This window comes from Lissotriton vulgaris, chromosome 7 (genome assembly GCF_964263255.1).
Source record: "Lissotriton vulgaris chromosome 7, aLisVul1.2, whole genome shotgun sequence".
NCBI lineage: Eukaryota > Metazoa > Chordata > Amphibia > Caudata > Salamandridae > Lissotriton > Lissotriton vulgaris.
Window position 1 is genome coordinate 598,468,180 of NC_141695.1, and position 21,697 is coordinate 598,489,876.

The following is a 21,697-nucleotide window of genomic DNA, read 5'->3' on the forward strand; positions in this document are numbered from 1 at the left end:
GCGGACACATAAGAATCGGGAGATACAGGTGGTGAGCTGTTTATGGATTCTTTGAGCTCACGCCCGCCTCCATTCCGTTCCTCTTTCACTTCAAGGGGCTCAAAACAGGTGGCGTCTTCCCTCTTTCATGCACTGACAGGAATGTGAGCGCTTGAGTGCTCTCAGTGACGTCACATGAATATTGGACTGCCGGCAAGGGTTCTTTTTAGCACAAATAGCATTTTATTTATTGTGCTATTTCTCCTGAGGATTTCTTTCTTACTTCCTTTCAAGCATCCTGTACATTGAGCTTATGGTGACATTTTCTGTCATTTTATATTATGCCTCCTGCCTGTCTGCAGTTTGCACTTACCATTAAATTGTTGTGCATTTCTTTTTACTGCTCAGTATTTCTTCACTATGGCAGAGGTGTCTCTATAAAAAATGGTTCTACCAACAATATTTCTTTAGGGACTCGCAAGAAAGGTGCATGCAGTGGGAGCGGGAGACTAAACAAGAACCCTGCTTCCCCAAGAAAATCACCTCTCCCGGTTACCATGGAGGATATAATGGATGAACTAAAAAATTTTAATCCATTTATGGTGGAAATCACTAACACTCTTCAGCATATTGTTGATAAATGGTCTTCTCTTGAGTCCAGAGTTTCAGATCTCAAAGTTTTCACAACAGAATCTCGTAACACCACCCCTAAAGTAAGCATTATGGCCAAGGAAATTACGTCCCTCAAAAGACAAACCGAAGATTTGGCGAATCAGAACCGGCGTTATAATCTTCGTGTTTATGGTATTTAAGAGGGCGCAGGAGACATGATCTCATTTCTACATTTAAATCTCCCGAACATAGTGGTTCTTTCCACCGGCTCCTCCCTTAATATTCCTAAAGCTCACCGGCTTGGACAAAAAATGTTGAATACCAATTCCACTTCTAGCCTAGAGGAATTATCATCCTTTTTCTCCAACACATGGGTCTAATGCAAGTTCTTTCAGCTTCTAAGCAATCTAAACAAATGATTTGGTCTGGTCACACTATTTTCCTTTCTGAGGAGATTTCATCAGTCACAGCTGTTCGTCGCAAAGAATGTCCCTCCCTTCGTGCCATGGGCACTAGATACGGTCTTCTCCATCCTTGTATATTCAAGGTGACCTAGAAAGACAAGACCACCTCCTTCGATTCTCCAGCTCAACTTAAGGACCTCATATTCAACTTCACTGAAGAAAAGATATGGTCACTAGTGGCACCTGAAGTCTCACCCACCTCTTAATTTTATTGTCTTTTATTTTCATTTCTCTGTGGTCGGTCATTTTTGTACTATTGTCCTGGCTCAATCCTCATTTTTCTACCCATTTCTTCTCTTCTTCCTCAGGTCTCATGTTTCTCAATGATGGCATTGTCTCATGTTTCTTGTTTAGTGGTTGTTCCTCTTCTTTTCCTCTTCATCTCCATTATCCCTCCTCGACGGGTAACCTCACCTTTATATTAGTTTCTTGTTGTCTTCCTCACCCTGTCCTCTTCCTTTTTTTTCTCTACTCTTATCTGGACTTTTCCTTTTCCTATTAAAGTGCTCTCAGACCGGGTGCTCCGGCTAGATCATCTTTTATGCCGCTTTTCGGAGCTCCATTTCAAATTTTATTCTTTTATTCTTATTCTCTCTTATGGTTCTGGTCCTTCAAATCCAGTGCCATACTTCTCTTCCTTCCACTTCGTGGGTCTGTCATGTACTCCCTTTATGTTCCTTTTGTGCCTGTACCTTTTATCTTTTTCTTCATCAATGAGTTTCCTGATAAGGACATAGTCTATTTTTTTCTTTTTCCTTTGGATAAGCTCCTATTGTTTTCCTGACTCCCTTTTCTCTTTTTCGTTCCCCGTTTCATCTCCTCTTTGTTTATATTTCATTATTTTCAATTTTCTATTGGGAAATTATTATACATTCATATAATTTCATGCTTTGTTAACACTGTTAAAAAGGTTGCTGTTTTGTATCAAATTCTTTTATTGATTTACATGAATAATCTCCAAATTATTTCCTGGAATGTCAAGGGACTTTGGAGTCCTGTTAAATAACAAAGAGTTTGCACACATCTTTCTAAATCCTCATGCCATGTCGCTCTGTTACAAGAAACTCATTTACTAGAGCAAGATATTCATATGCTTAAGAAAGGATGGGCTGGTTCTGTTTATTGTTCTCCTTCTGTTCATCATAAAACTTGTGTTATCATACTCTTTCATAAACCTTTATCTGTTAATGTTCTAAAACAAGAAAGTTATGTAGATGGCAGATGGCTCCATTCAAACATAACGATTAATGGATGTCCTTATACTTTTGTTAATATTTATGGGCCTAATGGTATGGGCCCACATTTCTGGGACTCTCTCGCAATCAAACTCTTATCTGTAAAAACACTAATCTTATTTTAGGCGGTGATTGTAATCAGTTGTTGGATCCATTTTTAGATAGGAAATCAACTATTAAGTATGTCCCTAAAAATATGTAAAAGGCTTTTTCAAGAGCCATTTCAGATGGAGGTCTGGTGGATGCCTGGAGTATTTGTAACCCTAACCTTTTTGAATTTTCCTTTTTTCCCCCCACTCATCACTCTTCCTCCAGAATAGACTACATTTTTCTCGATAAAGAACTCACACAGCATCTAACCTATGCGGAAATAGGGCCCATCTTGGTTTCTGATCACACTCCTGTCATAATAGACCTTGAACTCTCCTATTCCCCCACACGCTCCAGTAGATGGTGTTTTAACCCCTTCGAGGCTGATGACGAGCTGGGCTCGTCATGGTGTAGCCTCCTCAAACACTGATGACGAGCCCAGCTCGTCATGAACAATGGGTTTTTTAAAAAGCAAGCACAGCAGCAGAATAAGAGCAGCGCGCATGTGGTTACTAATCGGTTGCTACAAGATGAACAGTATGTCACCGTTTTTGAAATAATTATTACAGATTTTTTTTCTATTAATACTACTCATGATATCGGTTTCCACCACGTTTAGGATTCTTTCAGAGCTTCTGCATGAAGATTTATTATTAATTACGTGTCTCAGAAGAAAAAGACAGCGGCTAAAGATCCTCTAATCTTATCCAACATATTAAAAAACTAGAATATGATTATTGTTCCAGATCTGGTAAAAATGTTCTTGGTCAACTTATTCAGGCTAAACTTAGATTTAATAGAATCTCAATAAAAAATGCCTGTAATGCACTTTTAAATGGTAATACTAAATATTATGGTGGTTCTAATAAGGCAGGCAAATTGTTGGCTAAATATCTTAAAGATAAGAAATAGAAAACTAAAATAGAAGTAATTCATTGTGCATTTGGTAACCAATTATTCAAAGAGCAGGATATCATGTCACATTTTGTTGAGTTTTATTCTAACTTATACACTGAAGATAATTTTTTCACTCAAGATTCCCGGGACTCCTATTTCAGTCCTATCCCAACATTATAGAATACTCATGTCGATTTTTCCCCTCTTGAGGAAAACATTTCATGTGCAGAGTTATGATAAGCCATTTCCCTACTCCCAGAGGACAAAGCTCCAGAACCAGATGGTTTTACAGTTGAGGTCTAGTCTAAGTTTTCTAACCTTCTGCCCTCAAAACTTCTTTTTTTTTCAGTATCTTCTTGCTTCCACTTCTTCTGTCAGCTTTTTTTCAAAGGCCATGATCTGTCTTATCCCCAAAAAGTCAAGACCTTGGCCAATTGTAAAAATGACAGGCCCATTTCCTTGATTAATACAGACTGCAAACTTTTTTCAAAGGTCTTAACCCTTCATATCAATAACATTAGTCCATTCCTTTGCAGCATTAGGCAGTCCAGCTTCGTCACAGGTCTAACACATCAGATAATTCTCGTACCTTACAGGGGCTGATTACGATGGCAGTGAACCCGCAAGCAACAGACTGCAGGTGGCAGGTTCACTGCCTTCGTGAGGCCTTTTTCCGCCCACCATATTATTATGGTGGGCAGTACTGTAGCGGTCGGAAACTCCGACCGCCACACATCCAACGGGCTCCTTGAGCTCGCTGGTGCGGCGGAGGGCCTCCCTATCCCTGAAATCATGGTGGTGCCTACCAGGCACAGCCATAGGGATTATGATGGTCCAGCCCCGCCAGCCTTTCCACAGCGGTTCACCAGCCGTTGAATGGCTGGTTAAGATGGACTTTGGTGGCCGGTAGCGGGCCCTCCTTTCCCCCGGGCACTGTGGTTTTGGGTTTGAGGCGCACCTGTGGTGCTCCCTACATTTCCCTGCACCATGTGGCAGTCTGCCTGCCACGTAGTGAAAGGAAAAGCAAAACCTGCCTTTTTTCCATTGCGGTGCCTGCAGCACCCTCCACAATGGAAAAAATGCCTTTTGCGGCTGCTGCGGTGGCGGTCGCATTGTAATTTGATATGTGGGACTGCCGCCTTATAGGCGGGCGGTCCCCCATCCCCATCATGATGGCGGACAGACAGAAGTGCGTCCGGCATCGTAATCAGGCCCCTAATATCATCCACGGGGCTTCTTGTCGTACGATTCCACTGGCAGCAATTACTCTGAATGCCAAGAAGGCTTTTGATTGTGTTAATTGGGAATTCATGTTTAGAGCCCTTCAATAGCATGGTTTCAGTCCCAGATTTCTTCAGTTATTTACAATCCTTTACACCTCTTATTCCACCTTGATTTTCACCAAAGTTCTTCAGTCAAAATACTTCCCATTAACTAGAGGAACCAGACAGCGTTGCCTCCCCAATCACCTATACTTTTTATCCTTGCTTGGAGTCTTTTCTAGAAACCATATGTAGATCTCAAATTTTTACTGATTTCACTTGCGGTCAACTCAATATTAAATGTACTGCTTTCGCCGATGACACTGCCCCTGAGTTTCTTCAGCTCTTATCTCGCTATTCTGGTGTTTCTTGATACCAACTTAACATAGATACATTTGAAGTAATGGCACTCAATAAATTCTGCCTGAAAGATAGATTTAAGGACACCGTTTTTTTTTTAACTCCTCCAAAATCAATTGTCTAGAATCCTATATTCCTCCTCTATCAAAGTATCAAAGACACTATTAAAATCAATACAGAGACCCTAAAACAAAAGATTTCTACCCTTTCCGCTCAATGGTCCCCTCTATATCTCTTTTGGTGGGGAAGATTAGATACCTTTAAAATCATGCTTTTGCCTATCATAAATTTCTATTTTCCTTTTTTAGGTCTATTGATGGTATTTTTTCAAGATTTGTATGGAACAAGCAACCAACTCTGATTTCTGTATCCAAACTTAACAACTCAAAATCATCTGGTGTAGTCAACCTACCTAACTTTATTCAATACCATTCTGCTTTTACCTTCAAACAGATTTGTACTTTGCTCGGTATACCTTCTTCCTCCTCTCTCCCGCTCTGACCTTCACTTGAATTTTCTTTAATTTCTCCTTTCTCTCTTCTTTAGTTCTCTCTCATTGCTCAGAAAACTAGGTTTATGTCTTCTCCTTTATTACTTTTTTCCAGTTATGTGGTCCAAAGGTTCCTCTGCAGTGTTCACAATCCTTTTCAGTTGTTGTTATTGACTCCAATTTGGTACAATCCTAGTATTATCAAAGCACACAAGACTCTTAAATGGCTTCCTTGGATATCTAAAGGCCTCATTTCGATATCCCAGATCATTCAAGATGACCCTTTAATTTCTTTTTATGACTTAAGTACCCATTTTTATATTCCATTTTCATATTATACAAACTATTCAATTCTCTTAGACATTCTGACTTAGACCTAATGTCATGGATCCTTCCTCTATTCCTTCCTATTCACTTAATAACATTAATACTCCTCCTGATTTTTCTATTGAAACCAAGGTCTATAGATGAAAAAAACCTTTTTTTCCTCGAGTTCAGATGGGGTTAAAACTAAAATTGAAGAGTCTTGGGAATAGGATCTACAATCCTCTTTCCTTGTTAATCTATGGAACAGAGGGGTCGATTACAATGGCAGTCGGAAAACCATTCCGACCGCCATGGTAGCGGAAAATAACCATCCACATGTACCGAGATTAGGATGCACTGCCGGAAAAATCCCACTGCGGCAGACGGATTCCACGAAACTCCGCAGGGAACGCCAGGAAAGGCTGAAAATAGTTCTGCAGTGGTCGGATTTGCTGCGGAAACACCCAAAACCTCAGTTCGACCAGCGGATTGACTACACGTGAAATTATGATACGATTGGGGTGATAGCGGAACGATCACTTGTTTCTGACCGCCGCAATCACAACAAATGACGAATGGGAGAGCCGGCAGAAGGGCTGTTGCATTCCAACCGCCGCGGTCGCGCAGGAAGAGTAATGGCGGTTGAAAACAACCACACAACAAGGCTACCAAGTGTTGCTATAAATCTGGTTCAGCCTCAAAAAACACCTAACACACCCCAATGAAACATCCCCATGGCAAGTAGAAAATACAAATTCCAGGTCGACACACACAACACAGCTGACATGAATACTCCATTTTGACCCACCTAAATAGCTGAGTATAAATCTAGCCCCTTCCCTGCCCAGAATCCTTTGCACGACCCCACAACTGAAGGGCCCAACCCCACAGCAAAAGGATAGGCAAATCAGCACACATCACAACCACATACACACCACACACATCATCACCAGCACCACCTTCACACCTGCACTTTTCCCACATTTGCACATCACACACAATTTCACAGAAGAAGATGCCCAAATTCACTGACAATGACTTGTCCGTGATGGTAGATGAGGTAATCAGAGTAGTACCACATTTGTTTGGAAGCATGGTCCAACAGACACCAGTAGCCAGAAAAAAATCAAATGTGGGCAAGGACAGTCAACAAAGTCAATGCAGTAGGGACCATCCCGCGCACCCTGAAGGACATCAGGAAGAGGTGGCATGACCTCAAGACCAGGGTGAAACAGCGTGCCAACAAGAGCCATGAGCTGGCTCAGAGGACTGGCCCTCCCATTCCACCACAAACATTCACTAAATGGGAGGAGAAGGTGCTTGCCACACTGCATCCAGAGAGTCTCACAGGAATACCAAGGAGAGTGGAGGCTGGTCAGTACCAACAGATGTTTCCAATCACACTGCTATGCACTGTCTTGCACACCTACAAAGCTACACTTCCTAGACCTAAATGAACTTACGTGCAAGACACTGTTCCCAACACATGTCTCACAGATCTAAAATGTACTCCCTCTGAATCACCCCAAAGGTAGCTAGCAACATTTCCAGGGGGCATGTGTACAGGCAGAAAGAACTCCAATTCCCACTAGGCCCCCTTGTCCCACAGCTGAGCAGGATGGAGCACTCCCCCCACCCACAATCATGTGGCAACCATTGCATTGCTCACCTTCACCTAACAGGTAGGTAGCCATCTTAACAGGGAGGTGTGTTTGCGGGTGGGAAGCCAGCACTACAACTCCCACCAGGACCTCTTGTCCAACAGCTCAGCAGGATGGAACACCCCCCACCCACAACCATGTGGCAGCCATTGCATTTCTCTCTTCAAACTTACAGGTAGGTAGCCTTCTCATGCTCTCTTGTCTCACCCCTGAGCAGGATGGAACACTCCCCCACCGAAGAGCCATTTGAAACCTATTGCCTTCCTCTGCTCCACTTCACAGGTAGGTAGCTATCTTAACAGGGAGGGGTGTTTGTGGGTGGGAAGCCATCACTACAACTCCGACCAGGCACCCTTGTCACAAAGCTGAGCAGGATGGTACACTCCTCACACTCATAACCATGTGGCAGAGATTTCTCTCCACTGTGTCACCGAACAGGTAGGTACACAGTGCATGCACCCTGCCATCCTTCTCAAAATGCATGTAGCCATATGACCATTTAATTTAATTTAATTTAATTTTAAAAGTATTTGTTGAGCGCAACGTTCACCATGCGGTTTCTTGGCGCTATGGAGGCAAACTTTAGCAGTGACACAAACAAGACTAGAGATGACAGGGAGGGGAAGGAATTACATTGGGAAAGCTTGGGTAAAAAGAAGAGTCTTGAGCTCTTTTCGGAAGGCAGGGTAGTGAGTAGCCGAACGTAAATGGTCAGGAAGGGAGTTCCAAAAGGAGGGTGCCAAAACAGAAAAATTGGATCCACCCCATTTCTTACGTCTGTATCTGGGGACTTGTAGGAGTGATTGGGTAGATGACCGCAACTCGCGAACAGGGGTGTATTCTTTGAGTAAAGAAGAAATGAAGGCCGGAGCAGTCCCTTGGCGTGCCTGGAAGACCATGCAGCCAGTCTTAAATAAGGTTCGCTCCTTTACAGGCAGCCAGTGCAGTGCTTTCAGCAGGGGGGTGGAATGATGGAAACGAGAAAGTCCGTGGATCAATCTGGCCGCCTGGTTTTGAACCAGCTGGAGCTTCTGGAGACTGTAAGCCGGGATGCCGTTGTAGAGGGCATTGGCGTAGTCCAGCCGGGAAACAACCAGGGTGGACATGATTAACCTGAGGGCAGAAGGAGAAAAGAAACGGGAGACAGAGCGGATGGTGCGGAGAACAAGAAAGCAAGAAGATACGACAGAACTGATTTGTGAGTGGAGGTTGAGATGGTTATTGAGTTTGATACCCAGGGTTTTAACTGAGGAAGAGGGTGTGGGAGGGGGTCCCAAAGAGGAGGGCCAGAAGAGGGAGTTCCAGGGACTGGATGAACCACCTGTAAGGACCAACTCTGTTTTATCAGGATTCAACTTCAGATGATTGTGGTTCATCCAGTCCCTGATAAAAATCATAATAGACTGAAAGTTAGAGATAGAATGAGGAGAAGAGGAAAGGTTGAAGATAAGCTGGAGGTCATCTGCGTAGTTAAACACAGTGACCTCCAGCTGTTGAAGGGCAAAAATCAAAGGATAGATATAGAGATTGAATAGGAGGGGAGAAAGGGAAGAGCCCTGAGGGACACCACAAGTGAGTTGGAGTTGAGTGGCCGAGAAATCCCCCAGCCGAACCGCCTGGGTACGGTCCCTCAGGAAGGACGCTAACCACACCAGGGCTGGGCCCTCGACCCCCGCCGCTCCGACACGGGACAGTAGGATGGTATGGTCAACCGTGTCGAAGGCGGCGGAGAGGTCGAGGAGCACCAAGGCCTGGTTGTTGTCATGGTCCATGCCTTCCCTGAGATGGTTCAGGACCGACACCACGACGGACTCGGTGGAGTGCCTAGGCCGAAAGCCCGCCTGGCTGGACGCAAGGCCACCATTTGCTTCCACATGGGCACTGAGGACTGATGTAACGTGTCGCTCTAGTACCTTGCCCAGATAGGGCAGGAGGGAAATGGGGCGGTAGTTGGCTGGGATAGAAGGGTCCAGCCCAGGCTTCTTAAGAATAGGGACTACGGTGGCAGATTTCAAGGCTGGAATTACTACACCCTGAGCCAGCGAGCTGTTAAGAAGAGATAAAGGTGGTTTGGGGCAGACCGAGTAGATTTGTTGGAGGATATAGGCAGGGCAGGTATCCGCCGGGGAACCAGATTTTATTTTGGGGAGTGTTGCAAGGAATGCCTCCTCAGTGAGCGGAGGGAAGGAGGAAAGAAAGCAATGAACAGTCGGAGGAGTGGGCTCCACAAAAGCGTGGGAAGGAGGTGGGATGTTAGCTCTGATATTGCCAATTTTTTCCAAAAAATAGATGTTCAATGAATCGCAGAGGGACTGGGAAGGGGGAGGTTTGGGGGAAGCTCTGTCTGAATACGCCAGGTCCTGGACAATGGAGAAGATCTCCCTGGACTTGTTCTCTGCTGCCAATATTTTCGCTGAGAAATGAGCTGTTTAGGCGCTCAATATAGCTTTTTTATAGTCATTCAGCAAAAATAAATAGGACTTTTTTAATAAGGGGCAGTAGTCCATTCTCCAGTGCCTTTCTGCACGCCGAAGAGTCAGCTTCTTTGCCTTTAGATCGTCACCAAACCAGCGATTGGATTCCTTAGGTCTTTGAGTGGATATCCGTCGTAGTGGGGCTACCTTATCACAGCCTCCCGCAAGCCAGGTGTCAATGGCGGCGGCTTGGGAGGTGGAAGATAGGCCCTCAAGGTTAGGTGCGGAGGTTAGCAGCGAAGATGACAGGGCGGTAAAGTCCACCCTATTCCAATTGCGTGCCCAGATATTTTTGGCAGGTGGAGTCTTAGTTGCCAACCTAGGGTGGAGAGAAAAGGATACCGTGGCGTGGTCTGACCAAGGACATGGGGACACGGTCATGGAAGAGACCGATACATTAAGGGACCAGACCTGGTCAAGTACATGACCGTGAGTGTGGGTGGGAGTGTGTAAGTGAGAGGCAAAGTTAAGGGAAGTGAGTGAGTCGGAAAATTGTTTGGAAGCTAAGCTTTCCTGAGGGTCTGAGGGCCAGTAATTAAAATCCCCCAGTACCAGAATAGAGGCATGATTTATAGCTAAGGTGGCTAACAGGTCCTGAAAAGCCGGCAGGAATGACTGGGTAGGTTGGGGTGGGCGGTACATCAGTAGGCAAGTGAGCGGGGGAGAGAAAGCCAGAGAACGAGCTACCAGGTGCTCGGTGGAGTTGATAGTGAGGGAAGGAAGGAGTTGAAAATTATACTCGGCTCTAGAAATAAGGGCTACTCCACCTCCTAACTTACCCCCTGATCGATCGGCACGAAGGGCCACATAAGAGGTAGGGAGAGCAGCCAACAGAGAGGGCAATGAGGTTTCACAGAACCATGTTTCTGTTAGAAATAACATATCAGGCCGGTGGGTGTCCAACAGCACAAATAGCTCTTGATGGTGCTTTACGGCCGACCTGGTATTAAGTAAAATAAGAGATAGAGGGAGGGGAGGAGGTGCAGGGGAAGGGTCAAGTGGGTGGGACAAGGAGAGTGAGAAGGTGGGGGATACCGGATAATGGGGATTAAGATACAGGCCAGAATCAGTGATGTGTCTGATGGTAGAAGCTGCTAAGGGCCAAGGGCCACGAAGAGCGATGAGAGCCGAGGAGGAATAGGGAGGTACATATGGCCGCGCCCCTAGCCCTGTCCGGCCGCGGACGGGCGCAGACGGGCAGGACTTTGGCTTGACTTCGGCGCGCCTTCGTCGCGCCCGCTGCGCTCGTCCGCTGCGCTCCCTCATTAGGGGACGACTAAATAGGGTCGGAGCGCGGGGGGTGTGGCGTCGAGCTAGGTCGCCTGACCTGCCCAGCAAACACTCACATGTCATCCAACTTGGCATAGATCCAAAAACCACATCCAGCGTGCAGACAGCTAAGCGTACATAACTGTCACAGAAATTAAACTTTGACTCACCAAGTCACATGTGGAAGAAATTCAGGGCACAATCATGCACAGCACTGAATACAATGTGTAAGTGCCATGGTGTCAGAGCAGGAAGGCCCATATGAACAAAAAACATGCATGGTCAATCGGACAAACAAAGTAAAGTACATGATATGAAAACGGTATGTATAACATTACAATGGCTAGTTCTTGCTTAGCTGAAAGTGATTCCATGCAGAGCAAACCAAAAAAAACGCATCACATAACGTTGATATGCAGCAAGTTGTTAGATGATGATATGTCCTTGTAATCACACAATCTGTACGTGGCCACATGGTTTATTTTTACATGTCACACTATGGACAAGTAATGTATGTACCTCAACATCATGTCATGATGCTCAGTATCTTTTAGCCATACCAATGTAAAGTGTGTGGTGTATCAAATATAACATCCAAGAGTCTAACACCAAGCTTTTGGAGCGCACTTCAACGACCATTTAACCTCTGTTCAACAGGAGATCCACAAAGAACTGCAGCAGAAAACACCACAAATCTGCAGAGCCAGTCCCCCCCACCCCCAGAACATGAACTCTCAGATGCAGACTCCATACGTTTCTCGGATGAGGAGCAACAACCTGGCCCATCCGGACTGCCAGGGCGTACCACGTCTCAGGCCCTCATTGTCCCCGCCACCACCACCACAGCAACAAAAACAGCGCTGACCCCTGCTACAACAACCTGTGCGGCCTCAACCACCACCATCACCAATGCTGCCTGCAACACTCTCCCTGCCTCAGTGGTTAGCAAAACCACAACACAATCAAAGGAGGCCAGGGAGAGTGTGCAGGCGTGTGGAGTGCGAACCCCACATGTCCAGGTCAGAAGGACAGGTGTGAGGGCAACTGGGGGACAAATACAGGAGAACACTGGGACCGAAGCCCTGGCCACCATCGCCAGAGTCCTTGGGGCATATGAGCAGACCCAGGGACAGATGGGCCAGGTTGTGGAAAAAGTGCGTGAGCTCCGCCTGCTGCTGAGGTCCATGGACACGCGTATAGGCCAACTTGTAGATCTCATGGGCCAGCTTGTGGGTGTTCTGAGGGACAAGTTATGATGGGTTGTTGAGCCCACCAAATCTGGCACTGTGCACTTAGCGCTCCGCGCTTTAATTATACTTCACACACTTTTTTGTGAAATTAGTTGCTTATTTTATTCTTGTTCTGTTTTTTTAGCTTGTTTGTGTTACTCATGTATTATTTCCACTTTTCATAATACAAGCGTATTTCATTAATTCATCAATTTTACAAACATTACATATACATCAGTACTCTGGCTTCAATTCTATTTCCACATTAAACAGTATATACATATTTTACACGTGAGCCCAATGCATTTCGGCGCCGCGATGGTGCCTTCATCAGGGGCGTGTCTGAAGTGTCAAACAATTTATATACGTCTCATTCGTTGGGTTCAGTGTTCGTCACTGTATATATCGTTTTGTACTCGCTTGTCTTCACCAAAATTAAATCACAATCTGGTTCGCCAAAGGTTTCCACCGTGTATGGGTTTCCGTTTAACAAGCGTTCTGAGGGACAGGCATGTGGCCCAAATGACAGCTCAACCCCCCTCTAGTGGCCCACATGCTGATACTCCCACTTCCTCAGCTGCAGCCACAGATGGGTTGAGCTGCAACAAAATTACTCCTCAGACATCGCTGAGCCAACAGCTGCCAAACGCACAAGGGGCCATGCGAGAAACATCAGGGGAGGATCACGTGACAATGCACCATCCAAACGCTAGTTACTGAGCCAGCCATGATGGCACCTGTGTTCCCCTGTACATTAACTTTGTTGACTATCCTTGCCCACATTGCCATGTTAATGGCAGGAGTCTGTTGGACTGTGTGGCTACATCAATGTGGTGACTACTCTATTTGTCTCATTTACCATCACTGACAACTCAGAAATTCACTTTGCACAATTACGTAAATAATCACTTCTCATGTCACAAATAATTATTGTAAATAAACATGCTTTACACACCTATGTCTTTGTGCGGGCTACATGTTTATCACTGTATGTACAATGATAACTCAAATTCGGATGTACCTCAAGCTCTGATTGTGACGAGGCGGAGAATGGACCTAGAAAGACACAAGAGAATGCGATTTACTTGTCAGGTGATGCCATTACAGCTAGAACACACCACTAGTCATCAACGTACACAAACCAGAGCACATGACAATGCGCAACAACTTCAACATAGACATGAGGTACCTGGAGAAATATACCCTGTGCCACACACATCGGCCATTTGCACAGGGCCAACAACAGGCAGCAGTAAAAAAAAATCTATACCTTGCCAAAACCATCTAGGACAACAGACAATGTCACAGTTGTAAAATGTCACTTACACTCAAGGGAAGTAGTTGACGATGAACTGTGGAAGTAGGTTAACACCTTCCTCTTCTCCATATCGTTGTCACTGGGCATGTGTGGGTTTGCAGGGGGAGGGGCATCTGCTGCTCATCATCATCCAGGAGCAGGGGGATCTTTTTCTGCAAGGCCAGATTGTGGAGCATGCAGCATGCAGCTACGATCTGACACCCCTTTTGGGGAGAGTACAGTAGTGCATCTCCGCTCTTATCCAGACACCGGAATCTGGACTTCAGAAGCCCATATTACGCTCCACCACACGACGTGTCCTCCCATGTGCCTCACTGTAGCGGACTTCACTTGGGGTCCTTGGATTCCTCAGTGGGCTCAGCAACCAAGGCCGGTTGGGATACGCAGAGTTACCTAGATGTGCGATACAGAGAGCAATTTTGTAATATAAACAGTAGCTGAGAACAGCATGTCACACATACAGCACACTACTTGACTGCGTACTCACCAACAAGCCACACACGCTCCGGATGTGGATTTGCCATCAGTTGTGTTATGATGCTGTTACGAGTCATGTGCTGATCCAGGAAATCTGGCACAGTAATGGGAGATTATCATATCCACTTGGTATACCCCTTGCACATTAATGGAATGGAAATGCTTCCTGTTCCTGTATATGTGCTCACATGCCTTTGGTGGAACCAGTCCAACATGTGTGCAGTCAATGGCACCAACAACATTCGATATGTTGCCAAGGTCATAAAAATCACCCTTCACAGCTGCAAATTAATGTCTCCTAAGAAAATTGATGTAGCGGTCCTTGTATGTCATCATTGCGGACAGGACATCACGTAGCACCATGCTGAACATCAGTTGAGACATCCCACCGGTGCTGGCCACCGTGTACTGGAACGAACCAGTTGCAAAGAAATGCAGGGCTGCCATCACCTTAACTGTTGGTGTCAAAGCAGTCGGACAGGTTCTGTGAGGCCTCAGATGGGGCTCCAACTGAGCACATAGGTCTTGAAGGGTACAGTGATCCAAACGGAATTGCCTTATGATGTCCTCATCCTCCATGTTCGCCAGCACTGTGAACGGACGATACACATTTGGCCGGCTCCTACATAAATGAAAGGGGACACATGTCAATTTAAATTCCCTATGAGATGTGTCAAACATCTTACATCTTGACTGACACAGCGCCAACAATGACTGGACTGAAACAACAGCTTAATGCACAAGTCACATGCAGGGACACCTTGTAGTTGTACATGTGGTCAGTATGTACATACTGACTACCTCCAAAACAGAATCTGACTATGTGAATGGAAAATGGTACATTCCTACATCTTGTGTCACCAACCCTGGGAGTAGTTAACACAGCACAAGTTTGAAACAGCAACACTGCTGACTTCTACGTAGCTGCTGTACCTGCCACACCTTCTTGCTTAAGTTGCATAGAGCACACATTTTCTACACAATGAGCAGTGTGTGTTAGCTGATCAACTATCAAAATGAATTCAGCAATCTACGCAGTGAAATAGGCACATTATGTAGTCAGTCCATCATTACTGTGAGTTGATTAGCCATCTCACACATTGACATGTTCACAAATATGTGAGTCCATTACACAACAAATCTGTGTACATGTACATAAATATCATATGTGACATGTGAGGAAGTACATGCCAATGCATGTAATCATGTGTAATCATGTGCACTGACATGGCATGTGTAGTCATCAGTGAGTTCAATGTCACACTGGCATTGAATTTAGCAGTCAGGTTGCATAATACATTGTAAGTGACGAGTGTTCCATGATGAGAATTGGCCATTGCTAGAGCATAATGTGTCCATAGGTGCGGTATTCATGCTCCGCCAAAGCAATCACGGTCATTGGCCACAATTGAAAGATGTCAATTCGCGGTAGCGACCGCCTGGCCACCGCCAATGCCCATGCCATTGCAGCCAATGGGACCCGCGATCGCGGTAGCGAATTACACGTTTGAAACCTGTGGTAGGCGTGCTCCGCTACTGTGGGCCCAGTCAATGGGTACAATTGAAAGATGGATGATTGCAGTAGCGACCACCTGGACTCTGCGGTATCACACTGCCAATGCCATTGCAGCCAATGGGAACAGTGATCGCGGTAGTGAATTATACATTTGAAACCCGCGGTAATCGTCGTCCGATAGCCCGCGCCCGGTCATTGGGTACAATTGAAAGATGCACGATTGCGTTAGCAACTGCCTGGCCCACGCGGTGTGACACCGCCAATGCCCATGCCATTTCAGCCAACGGGAACCACGATCGCGGTAGTGAATTACACGTTTGAAACTCGCGGTAGGCGTGCACCACCACTGCGGTCCTTGTTATTGGTTACATTTGAAACATGTTGACCAGGAACACCAATTGCAGCAGCTGAGTACCACTGAAACAACCCCAGGGGGCCATATATGTCTGTGAGAGAGCTACACATTTTAATTCCATCCAGACACTGCTACCTGCCATTCAACTGCTGCTGTTCCTGTCTCCTGGACCCAGTGATGGCGAGAAGTGAGAACATCATGGACAGTCCCTTCGCCACAGAACAGCTGGAGGTACTGGCAGAAAAGGTCCTTTCACAGTATGGGAGGCTATATATTGCGCCAGATGTAGTGGTAAGTGTTTCAGAGTGAAAGTTTGAGTGTTCTTTTAATCAAATGGGGGGGGGGGGTGGAAGAAGTGGAGTCAAGATCCATTCAGCTTCCAGACTTAGTACAAAGATCAAGAGGGGGGAGAATGGACCACTTGCCAGGGTTCTTAATTCTTGGTGCCTTTTCATAAAAACCCTCATACACGCATGTAGATGGTAAAGCGGTATATCTTGATTCTCCGCTATTACGTAGCATTAATGCATCATCATAGGGTATTGTTTTCTGGTATGCTACCCTCCACCGGGAGGTAACCACTGGGTTTGCAGTAGTGTCCAGAGAAAAAATTGAGTTAAGTGCTCAGAGTAAAGTGGTTTAAAATTCTTTGAACATCCTCATTATTGTACAATTATTTATTGAACAAAGGGGGGGCTGTTCAAGAATTAAAATGATAAGTCTGCATTCATGGATCATGTTACTGGATCCTATGCACGGAATGTGAATTAAAAACTGAGGTCGACACGTTTCAGACCCGTTATGCCCAATCGGGTCTATGGGGCTTTCTTCAGGACCAGTGAAAAGTGATCTTGCTGTCACTATTTGTGCAGCAATTGAAAGTGGTGTTATTGCGCCACTTTGATTTGGAAAGGTCAGTAGTACTTTTGTTGGCCAAAACGTTGGCCTCCTCGGGGGACCGGCGACAGTATCCCGGTTTCTCAGTTACAGCAGTGCTTGTGCTTGTGCTCCGAAGAGTGATCACAAGCAGGAAATACCCGCTGTAGCTGAGAAACCGGGATGCTCACATGATGTTGCTTTGCCGTAGTATGTGCCTGTGAGTGCAAGTTAATGTGCATGCATCCCCATTTTTCATATCCTATGTTCCATATATGGCCTAGTAAATATTGCACTTGAGTATTTGGGGAGGATGGCAACATGGACATTTCTACAGCCCTTCTTCAGCAAGAAAAATAAAAATGTTGGTCTGAGACTGGGTATCGTTAATGAGGGATACACTGCCTAGCATGCTGACTTAATGTCAATGTGGTGTGTAGCCTTATGTAGCCATACAGTAACACTGCTGGTTTGGACAGTCGAAGTCTGAAAAAACATTGCCTGAACCGTTGGATGTCATAGTCCACAAGGTTTTCACATGCTCAGTTGTGACATTACAAAGGTATTTCGTCCAGAGGGTTATGAAGAATGGGTCTACAGTTTTCATATTGCCCCCATGGATATGTGTGCATTATGCACAAGAGTAAAATGCCTGAGTGTAACACTCTTGGTGGTAATTCACCTATGACACATAAGATAAATGTAGTTTGGAGATATCATCCTTCCATTGTTTTCATTGTGTGTTCTGTCTCGCATGTGTAGGCACTGTTTGCCCTCTCAAATTGTACATGCATGTGAATTTTCAGATGACCCATGTTTAACCGCAGTGTGAGTCCCCCTGGCCTGCACAGAAATTGCCCAATTTTAAAAGGACCTATCAGTAAATGGACTGAGTGAAACATATGTGTTGTCCGCCAGCCTATTTCTCAATGACCTATCTTAGGCCTGAGGATTGCACAAGACAGGCCTACACCTTATGAGAAGAGTGTGAGAATGTAAGATCATGGCCCTAAATGTGACCTCCATGACACAGGTAGCCATTCACTGGCCAAGGACATTGAGGGGGTTGTAGTGTTGGTAACAGTGAGTCTGCCCTAACACATAATTTCAAATGTATTCTATGTATTGCTCACTCACATACTGCATCACAGATGAGGGTCTTCTTCACATTGGTTTCTGTGCTGGCACTCTGCATGTGTATGAGATGGCCAGGTACTGTGTCCATAATCATACATGTATACATTTATATCAGAGTATTTGATGCAAGTATACTACGTGTCATGCTGTATGGCCTCTGCTCAACATTTATGTATTGGTGTGCTATGTTTTTAATGCTCCTGTACTGATGTGGAAAATTAACACAAACTTGGTGAACATTATCGGCGCCATCTTGCCCCCTTTTCAAGCCCATTCGTGCGCGTAAGCGGCAGCCATTTTGAAAACCATGGCCTCCCTGCCCCTCGCTGATAGCCAGCGCGTCTCTCTCTCTCTTAGCCTCGCAAGCATTCCCCCCGCACACTGACAACCCCCGCTCTCTCATGCCTTGGGTCATAAACCCCTCTTCAGCGCAGCTTCACCACAGAATCCCATCCTGTTCCCAGCGCGACACCTCCCCTCATTCCTTTCATGGCCTCAGATCCTTTTGATGCAAACCCCCTTTTCCTGTGTCCCCGTTTGTCTTCCTTGTTCCCAGGCCGCCACCTGGCCCTGCGGATACTGTTTATTACCCCGTACAGTAGGAAGCTTCCCCTCCCCATCAAAAGACCCACGAACCGATCAAAGCCCCCACCCTATGAGATCCGATCAACCCCATGCATTCCGTGAATCGGCGGAATGCCCTGCTGTGCGGCAACCATCACCTGTTGTGACCGGGGTGGGGAATCCAACTGTAAATGTATGTGGGAACGGGCCTGAAGGGGAGATTCCGAGGATGTTCTTTCAACTATCAATGTGTTGCGAGAATGTGTTATGTGCAATAAAGGTCATAAACCCTAGTATAAGAGGCCAGGCCTCAGAGATGTGGTTAGAGCACCTCGTGACGATACTTGCTGTCTGAATTGATGTGTTCTCCTCCGGAGAGAATAAAATCCTCGTTTCCTGCCTTCCAGTCTCCAGCGCCTGCTTCTTCATTGATTAACATTGGTGGGTCATAGAGGCGATACCGCCGGGCAACATAAAAAGGGTCTTTGGTTACTGGTTGTCTTTGGAACCCTTTTTTACAATTGGCGTCCCAAACGTGGGGCCCATCAGCGACTCGTGGATCCAGTGGGAGAGGTCCTGACGACAGAGTGAACGACTGCAACGATCGGAAGGTACCCTGTCCGATAGACCCTCGTCTGACAGCCGATCATCCGAACTTCACTGGTTCCGAACAGACCTCTCTCGAGTGATCTGCGGTCCTGACTGGGAACCATCAGGAGTGCCACGAGAAGTACGAAGAGAAGAGGACGATCGGGCGCTGGATTCGGAAGACAAGAAACTGTCCATGCGGTCCGGGTAAGGTCGTGTAAACACGACGAATTGCGAAAGTGATAGATAATTGAAAGTGATTGATAATTGTTGAGAAAATACTAGTATTACTTTTTGTTAATTTATTGGAGATTCACTGTCTGCAAACGGAGAAACAACAGGCTCTCCCTTTATAAACAGCGAAGGATAGGTACGCACCCGTCGGACCTATCTTTCTCCCCCACTGAACAATTGCCCCCTCCCCCCATTGATTAACTGTTATAGATTGTTTTCTGGAGATTCTCTGTCTGCAAACAGGGAAGAATAGGTCCCCTCTTTACAGATAGTGAAAGGGTAGGTGACGCGAACCTTTGCGAGCCTACTTATTCTCCCCATTGACCATATTGATTTTTTATTTTTGACCTAACATTGATTGCTCAAGATTGGTTCATGAGGTATTCACTGCGTGCAAACAACGTAGAATAGAAATATTCTGTCTAGTCTTTGCGCGCAGTGATAAGATAGGTAGTGCTGACTATTATCCCATTGTGATCCGTCATGCCTGTCTTCTCCCCACTGGTTAGTAGCCTGTTTTACCCGGACCGCTTATTAGAGATGAACCATCCGGCTCCGCTGGAAGGCACCCCTAGTAAGGACATGTTCACGAAGCATGGATTAGTCGCTATAGCCTATAGTGAGCTGTGGCATAAATATACGAAAAAGGATCGAGAAAGTCAGTGGCCACTGAGAGGATCCTTCGATCTTGACAAAATAGAAACGGTAGAAATAGCCCTTCGTAGGAATGAAACAACACCTGTTATGCTCGATAGTCTCGGTATGTGGCGCAAAGAAGCCACACGACGAAGGGAAGGCGACGAATTCAGAAAAGGTGAAGGGACACGACGGACAACCCTCCAAACGTCTAGTAGGCAAAGGGAAGGGCCAGCGATGGCACAGTCCCGAGGAGTAGACATGGAAAGAGAACGGTGTAGAGGGATGTGCCGACAAGTCAACCCCGGGACACAACGACCCGAAGGTAATCCCCCGACACTGCGCACAGGACGAATAGATTTAAAACAGAACCAATGTGCTTTCTGTAAATGCCTCGGGCACTGGAAAGCCCAATGCCCGACTTTGCAGAGCATAGGTAAGAACGGAGGGTCGACAGAAAGGACAGGCCGACAGAAAGGGAAAAGGCGCGAAATAAAAACCAATCAGACTAGTGCGGACAGGATAGATAGAACCACCCCGTTTGATTATGCTCGATGGCACAGATTTCGTCAGACCAATTTTAACGACATGTTAGAGTTCTGGGACTGATTGCTCTCTGTTGCTCCCCCACTCTGAAAACCAAACACAATTACAGACCAGTGTAAACAACCCCCCGTTAGAGGAAAGACTCAAGGAAGCCAAGCATCTATTATATAACTTAGGATTTAATTACGGTAAAGAAAACACACAACCAACGGTAAATAGAATAACTAGTAGAACTCTCTCTAAAACAAACTTTACTAATAGGAAAAATACAAAACATATTATGCTCACTCCAGAAGTCCTCCAATGTAACAGTTCGATGGTCCCGCCCATCCGAAACACATAGCACGTGTGGGGCGGGGCCTGCCAGCAACCATGGGCCAAAAAGAGATCGCTGGCGAGAAGGTCCTGGAGGCTCCACCAAGCAGGCAATGAAATGGTCTTCCCATACTACCCTTCCAGGGATGGCGTCCCCCGGGCCGCGAGTAGGGAGGGGGCGGCTGCAAATGACCCCCTCCCTCGTATCTCCTGGTCCGGCCATCACGAATTCCTCCATCGAACGGATGCAGGGTGGGCAGGGAGGAAGAGGCGACGCGGACGAGCCTCTTCCACCTCCACAGGTAGGAGGCTTCCCTGCCCTGGTCCGGCGCCGACGTCCTCCAGCCGGGCGACGGCCATATACCTACGCTGCACAGGACACATAATGCCCGACTGGTATATTTCCTTAGCACAGGACATACAAGACCCGACTGGTATACTTGCATAGTACAGGACACACAATGTCCGACGGGCATATTTACGGAGCACCGGATGTACAGTGGTCCCCCAAGAGTCGGAATCAGGGGTGTAGGGTGGTCATCATGTGCGCCCCTGATTCAAAGGGACGGCGTAGGATGCGCCGGGAGAGGAAGACGGCACGGACGAGCCTCCCTCACCTCCCCAGATGAAGGCTCCACCGCTGCACCCTGGCGCCCCGAACCAAAATGTCCTGCTCCAGCAGCATGATGCTCTGTCCTTCGCCATCACAAGAAGTTTCTTCCACTCCTGATGGATACGACAAAGGTGGCTGCCACAGGGTCTCAAAATGGCGTCTGGGCCCTCGAAAGGCGGGTCTAGGCCGCTGGA

At 46.3% G+C, this 21,697-nt stretch overlaps 1 protein-coding gene across 1 annotated transcript; it reads left to right on the forward strand.

The window, feature by feature from the left end:
- The first annotated feature begins 536 nt into the window (after positions 1-536).
- LOC147702085 (uncharacterized) lies at positions 537-12,355 on the forward strand. The gene is made up of 2 exons (XM_086929402.1): positions 537-783; positions 11,757-12,355. Exons 1-2 carry the CDS (start codon positions 537-539, stop codon positions 12,353-12,355), a joined length of 846 nt encoding a protein of 281 aa, XP_086785528.1.
- Positions 12,356-21,697: the final 9,342 nt, after the last annotated feature.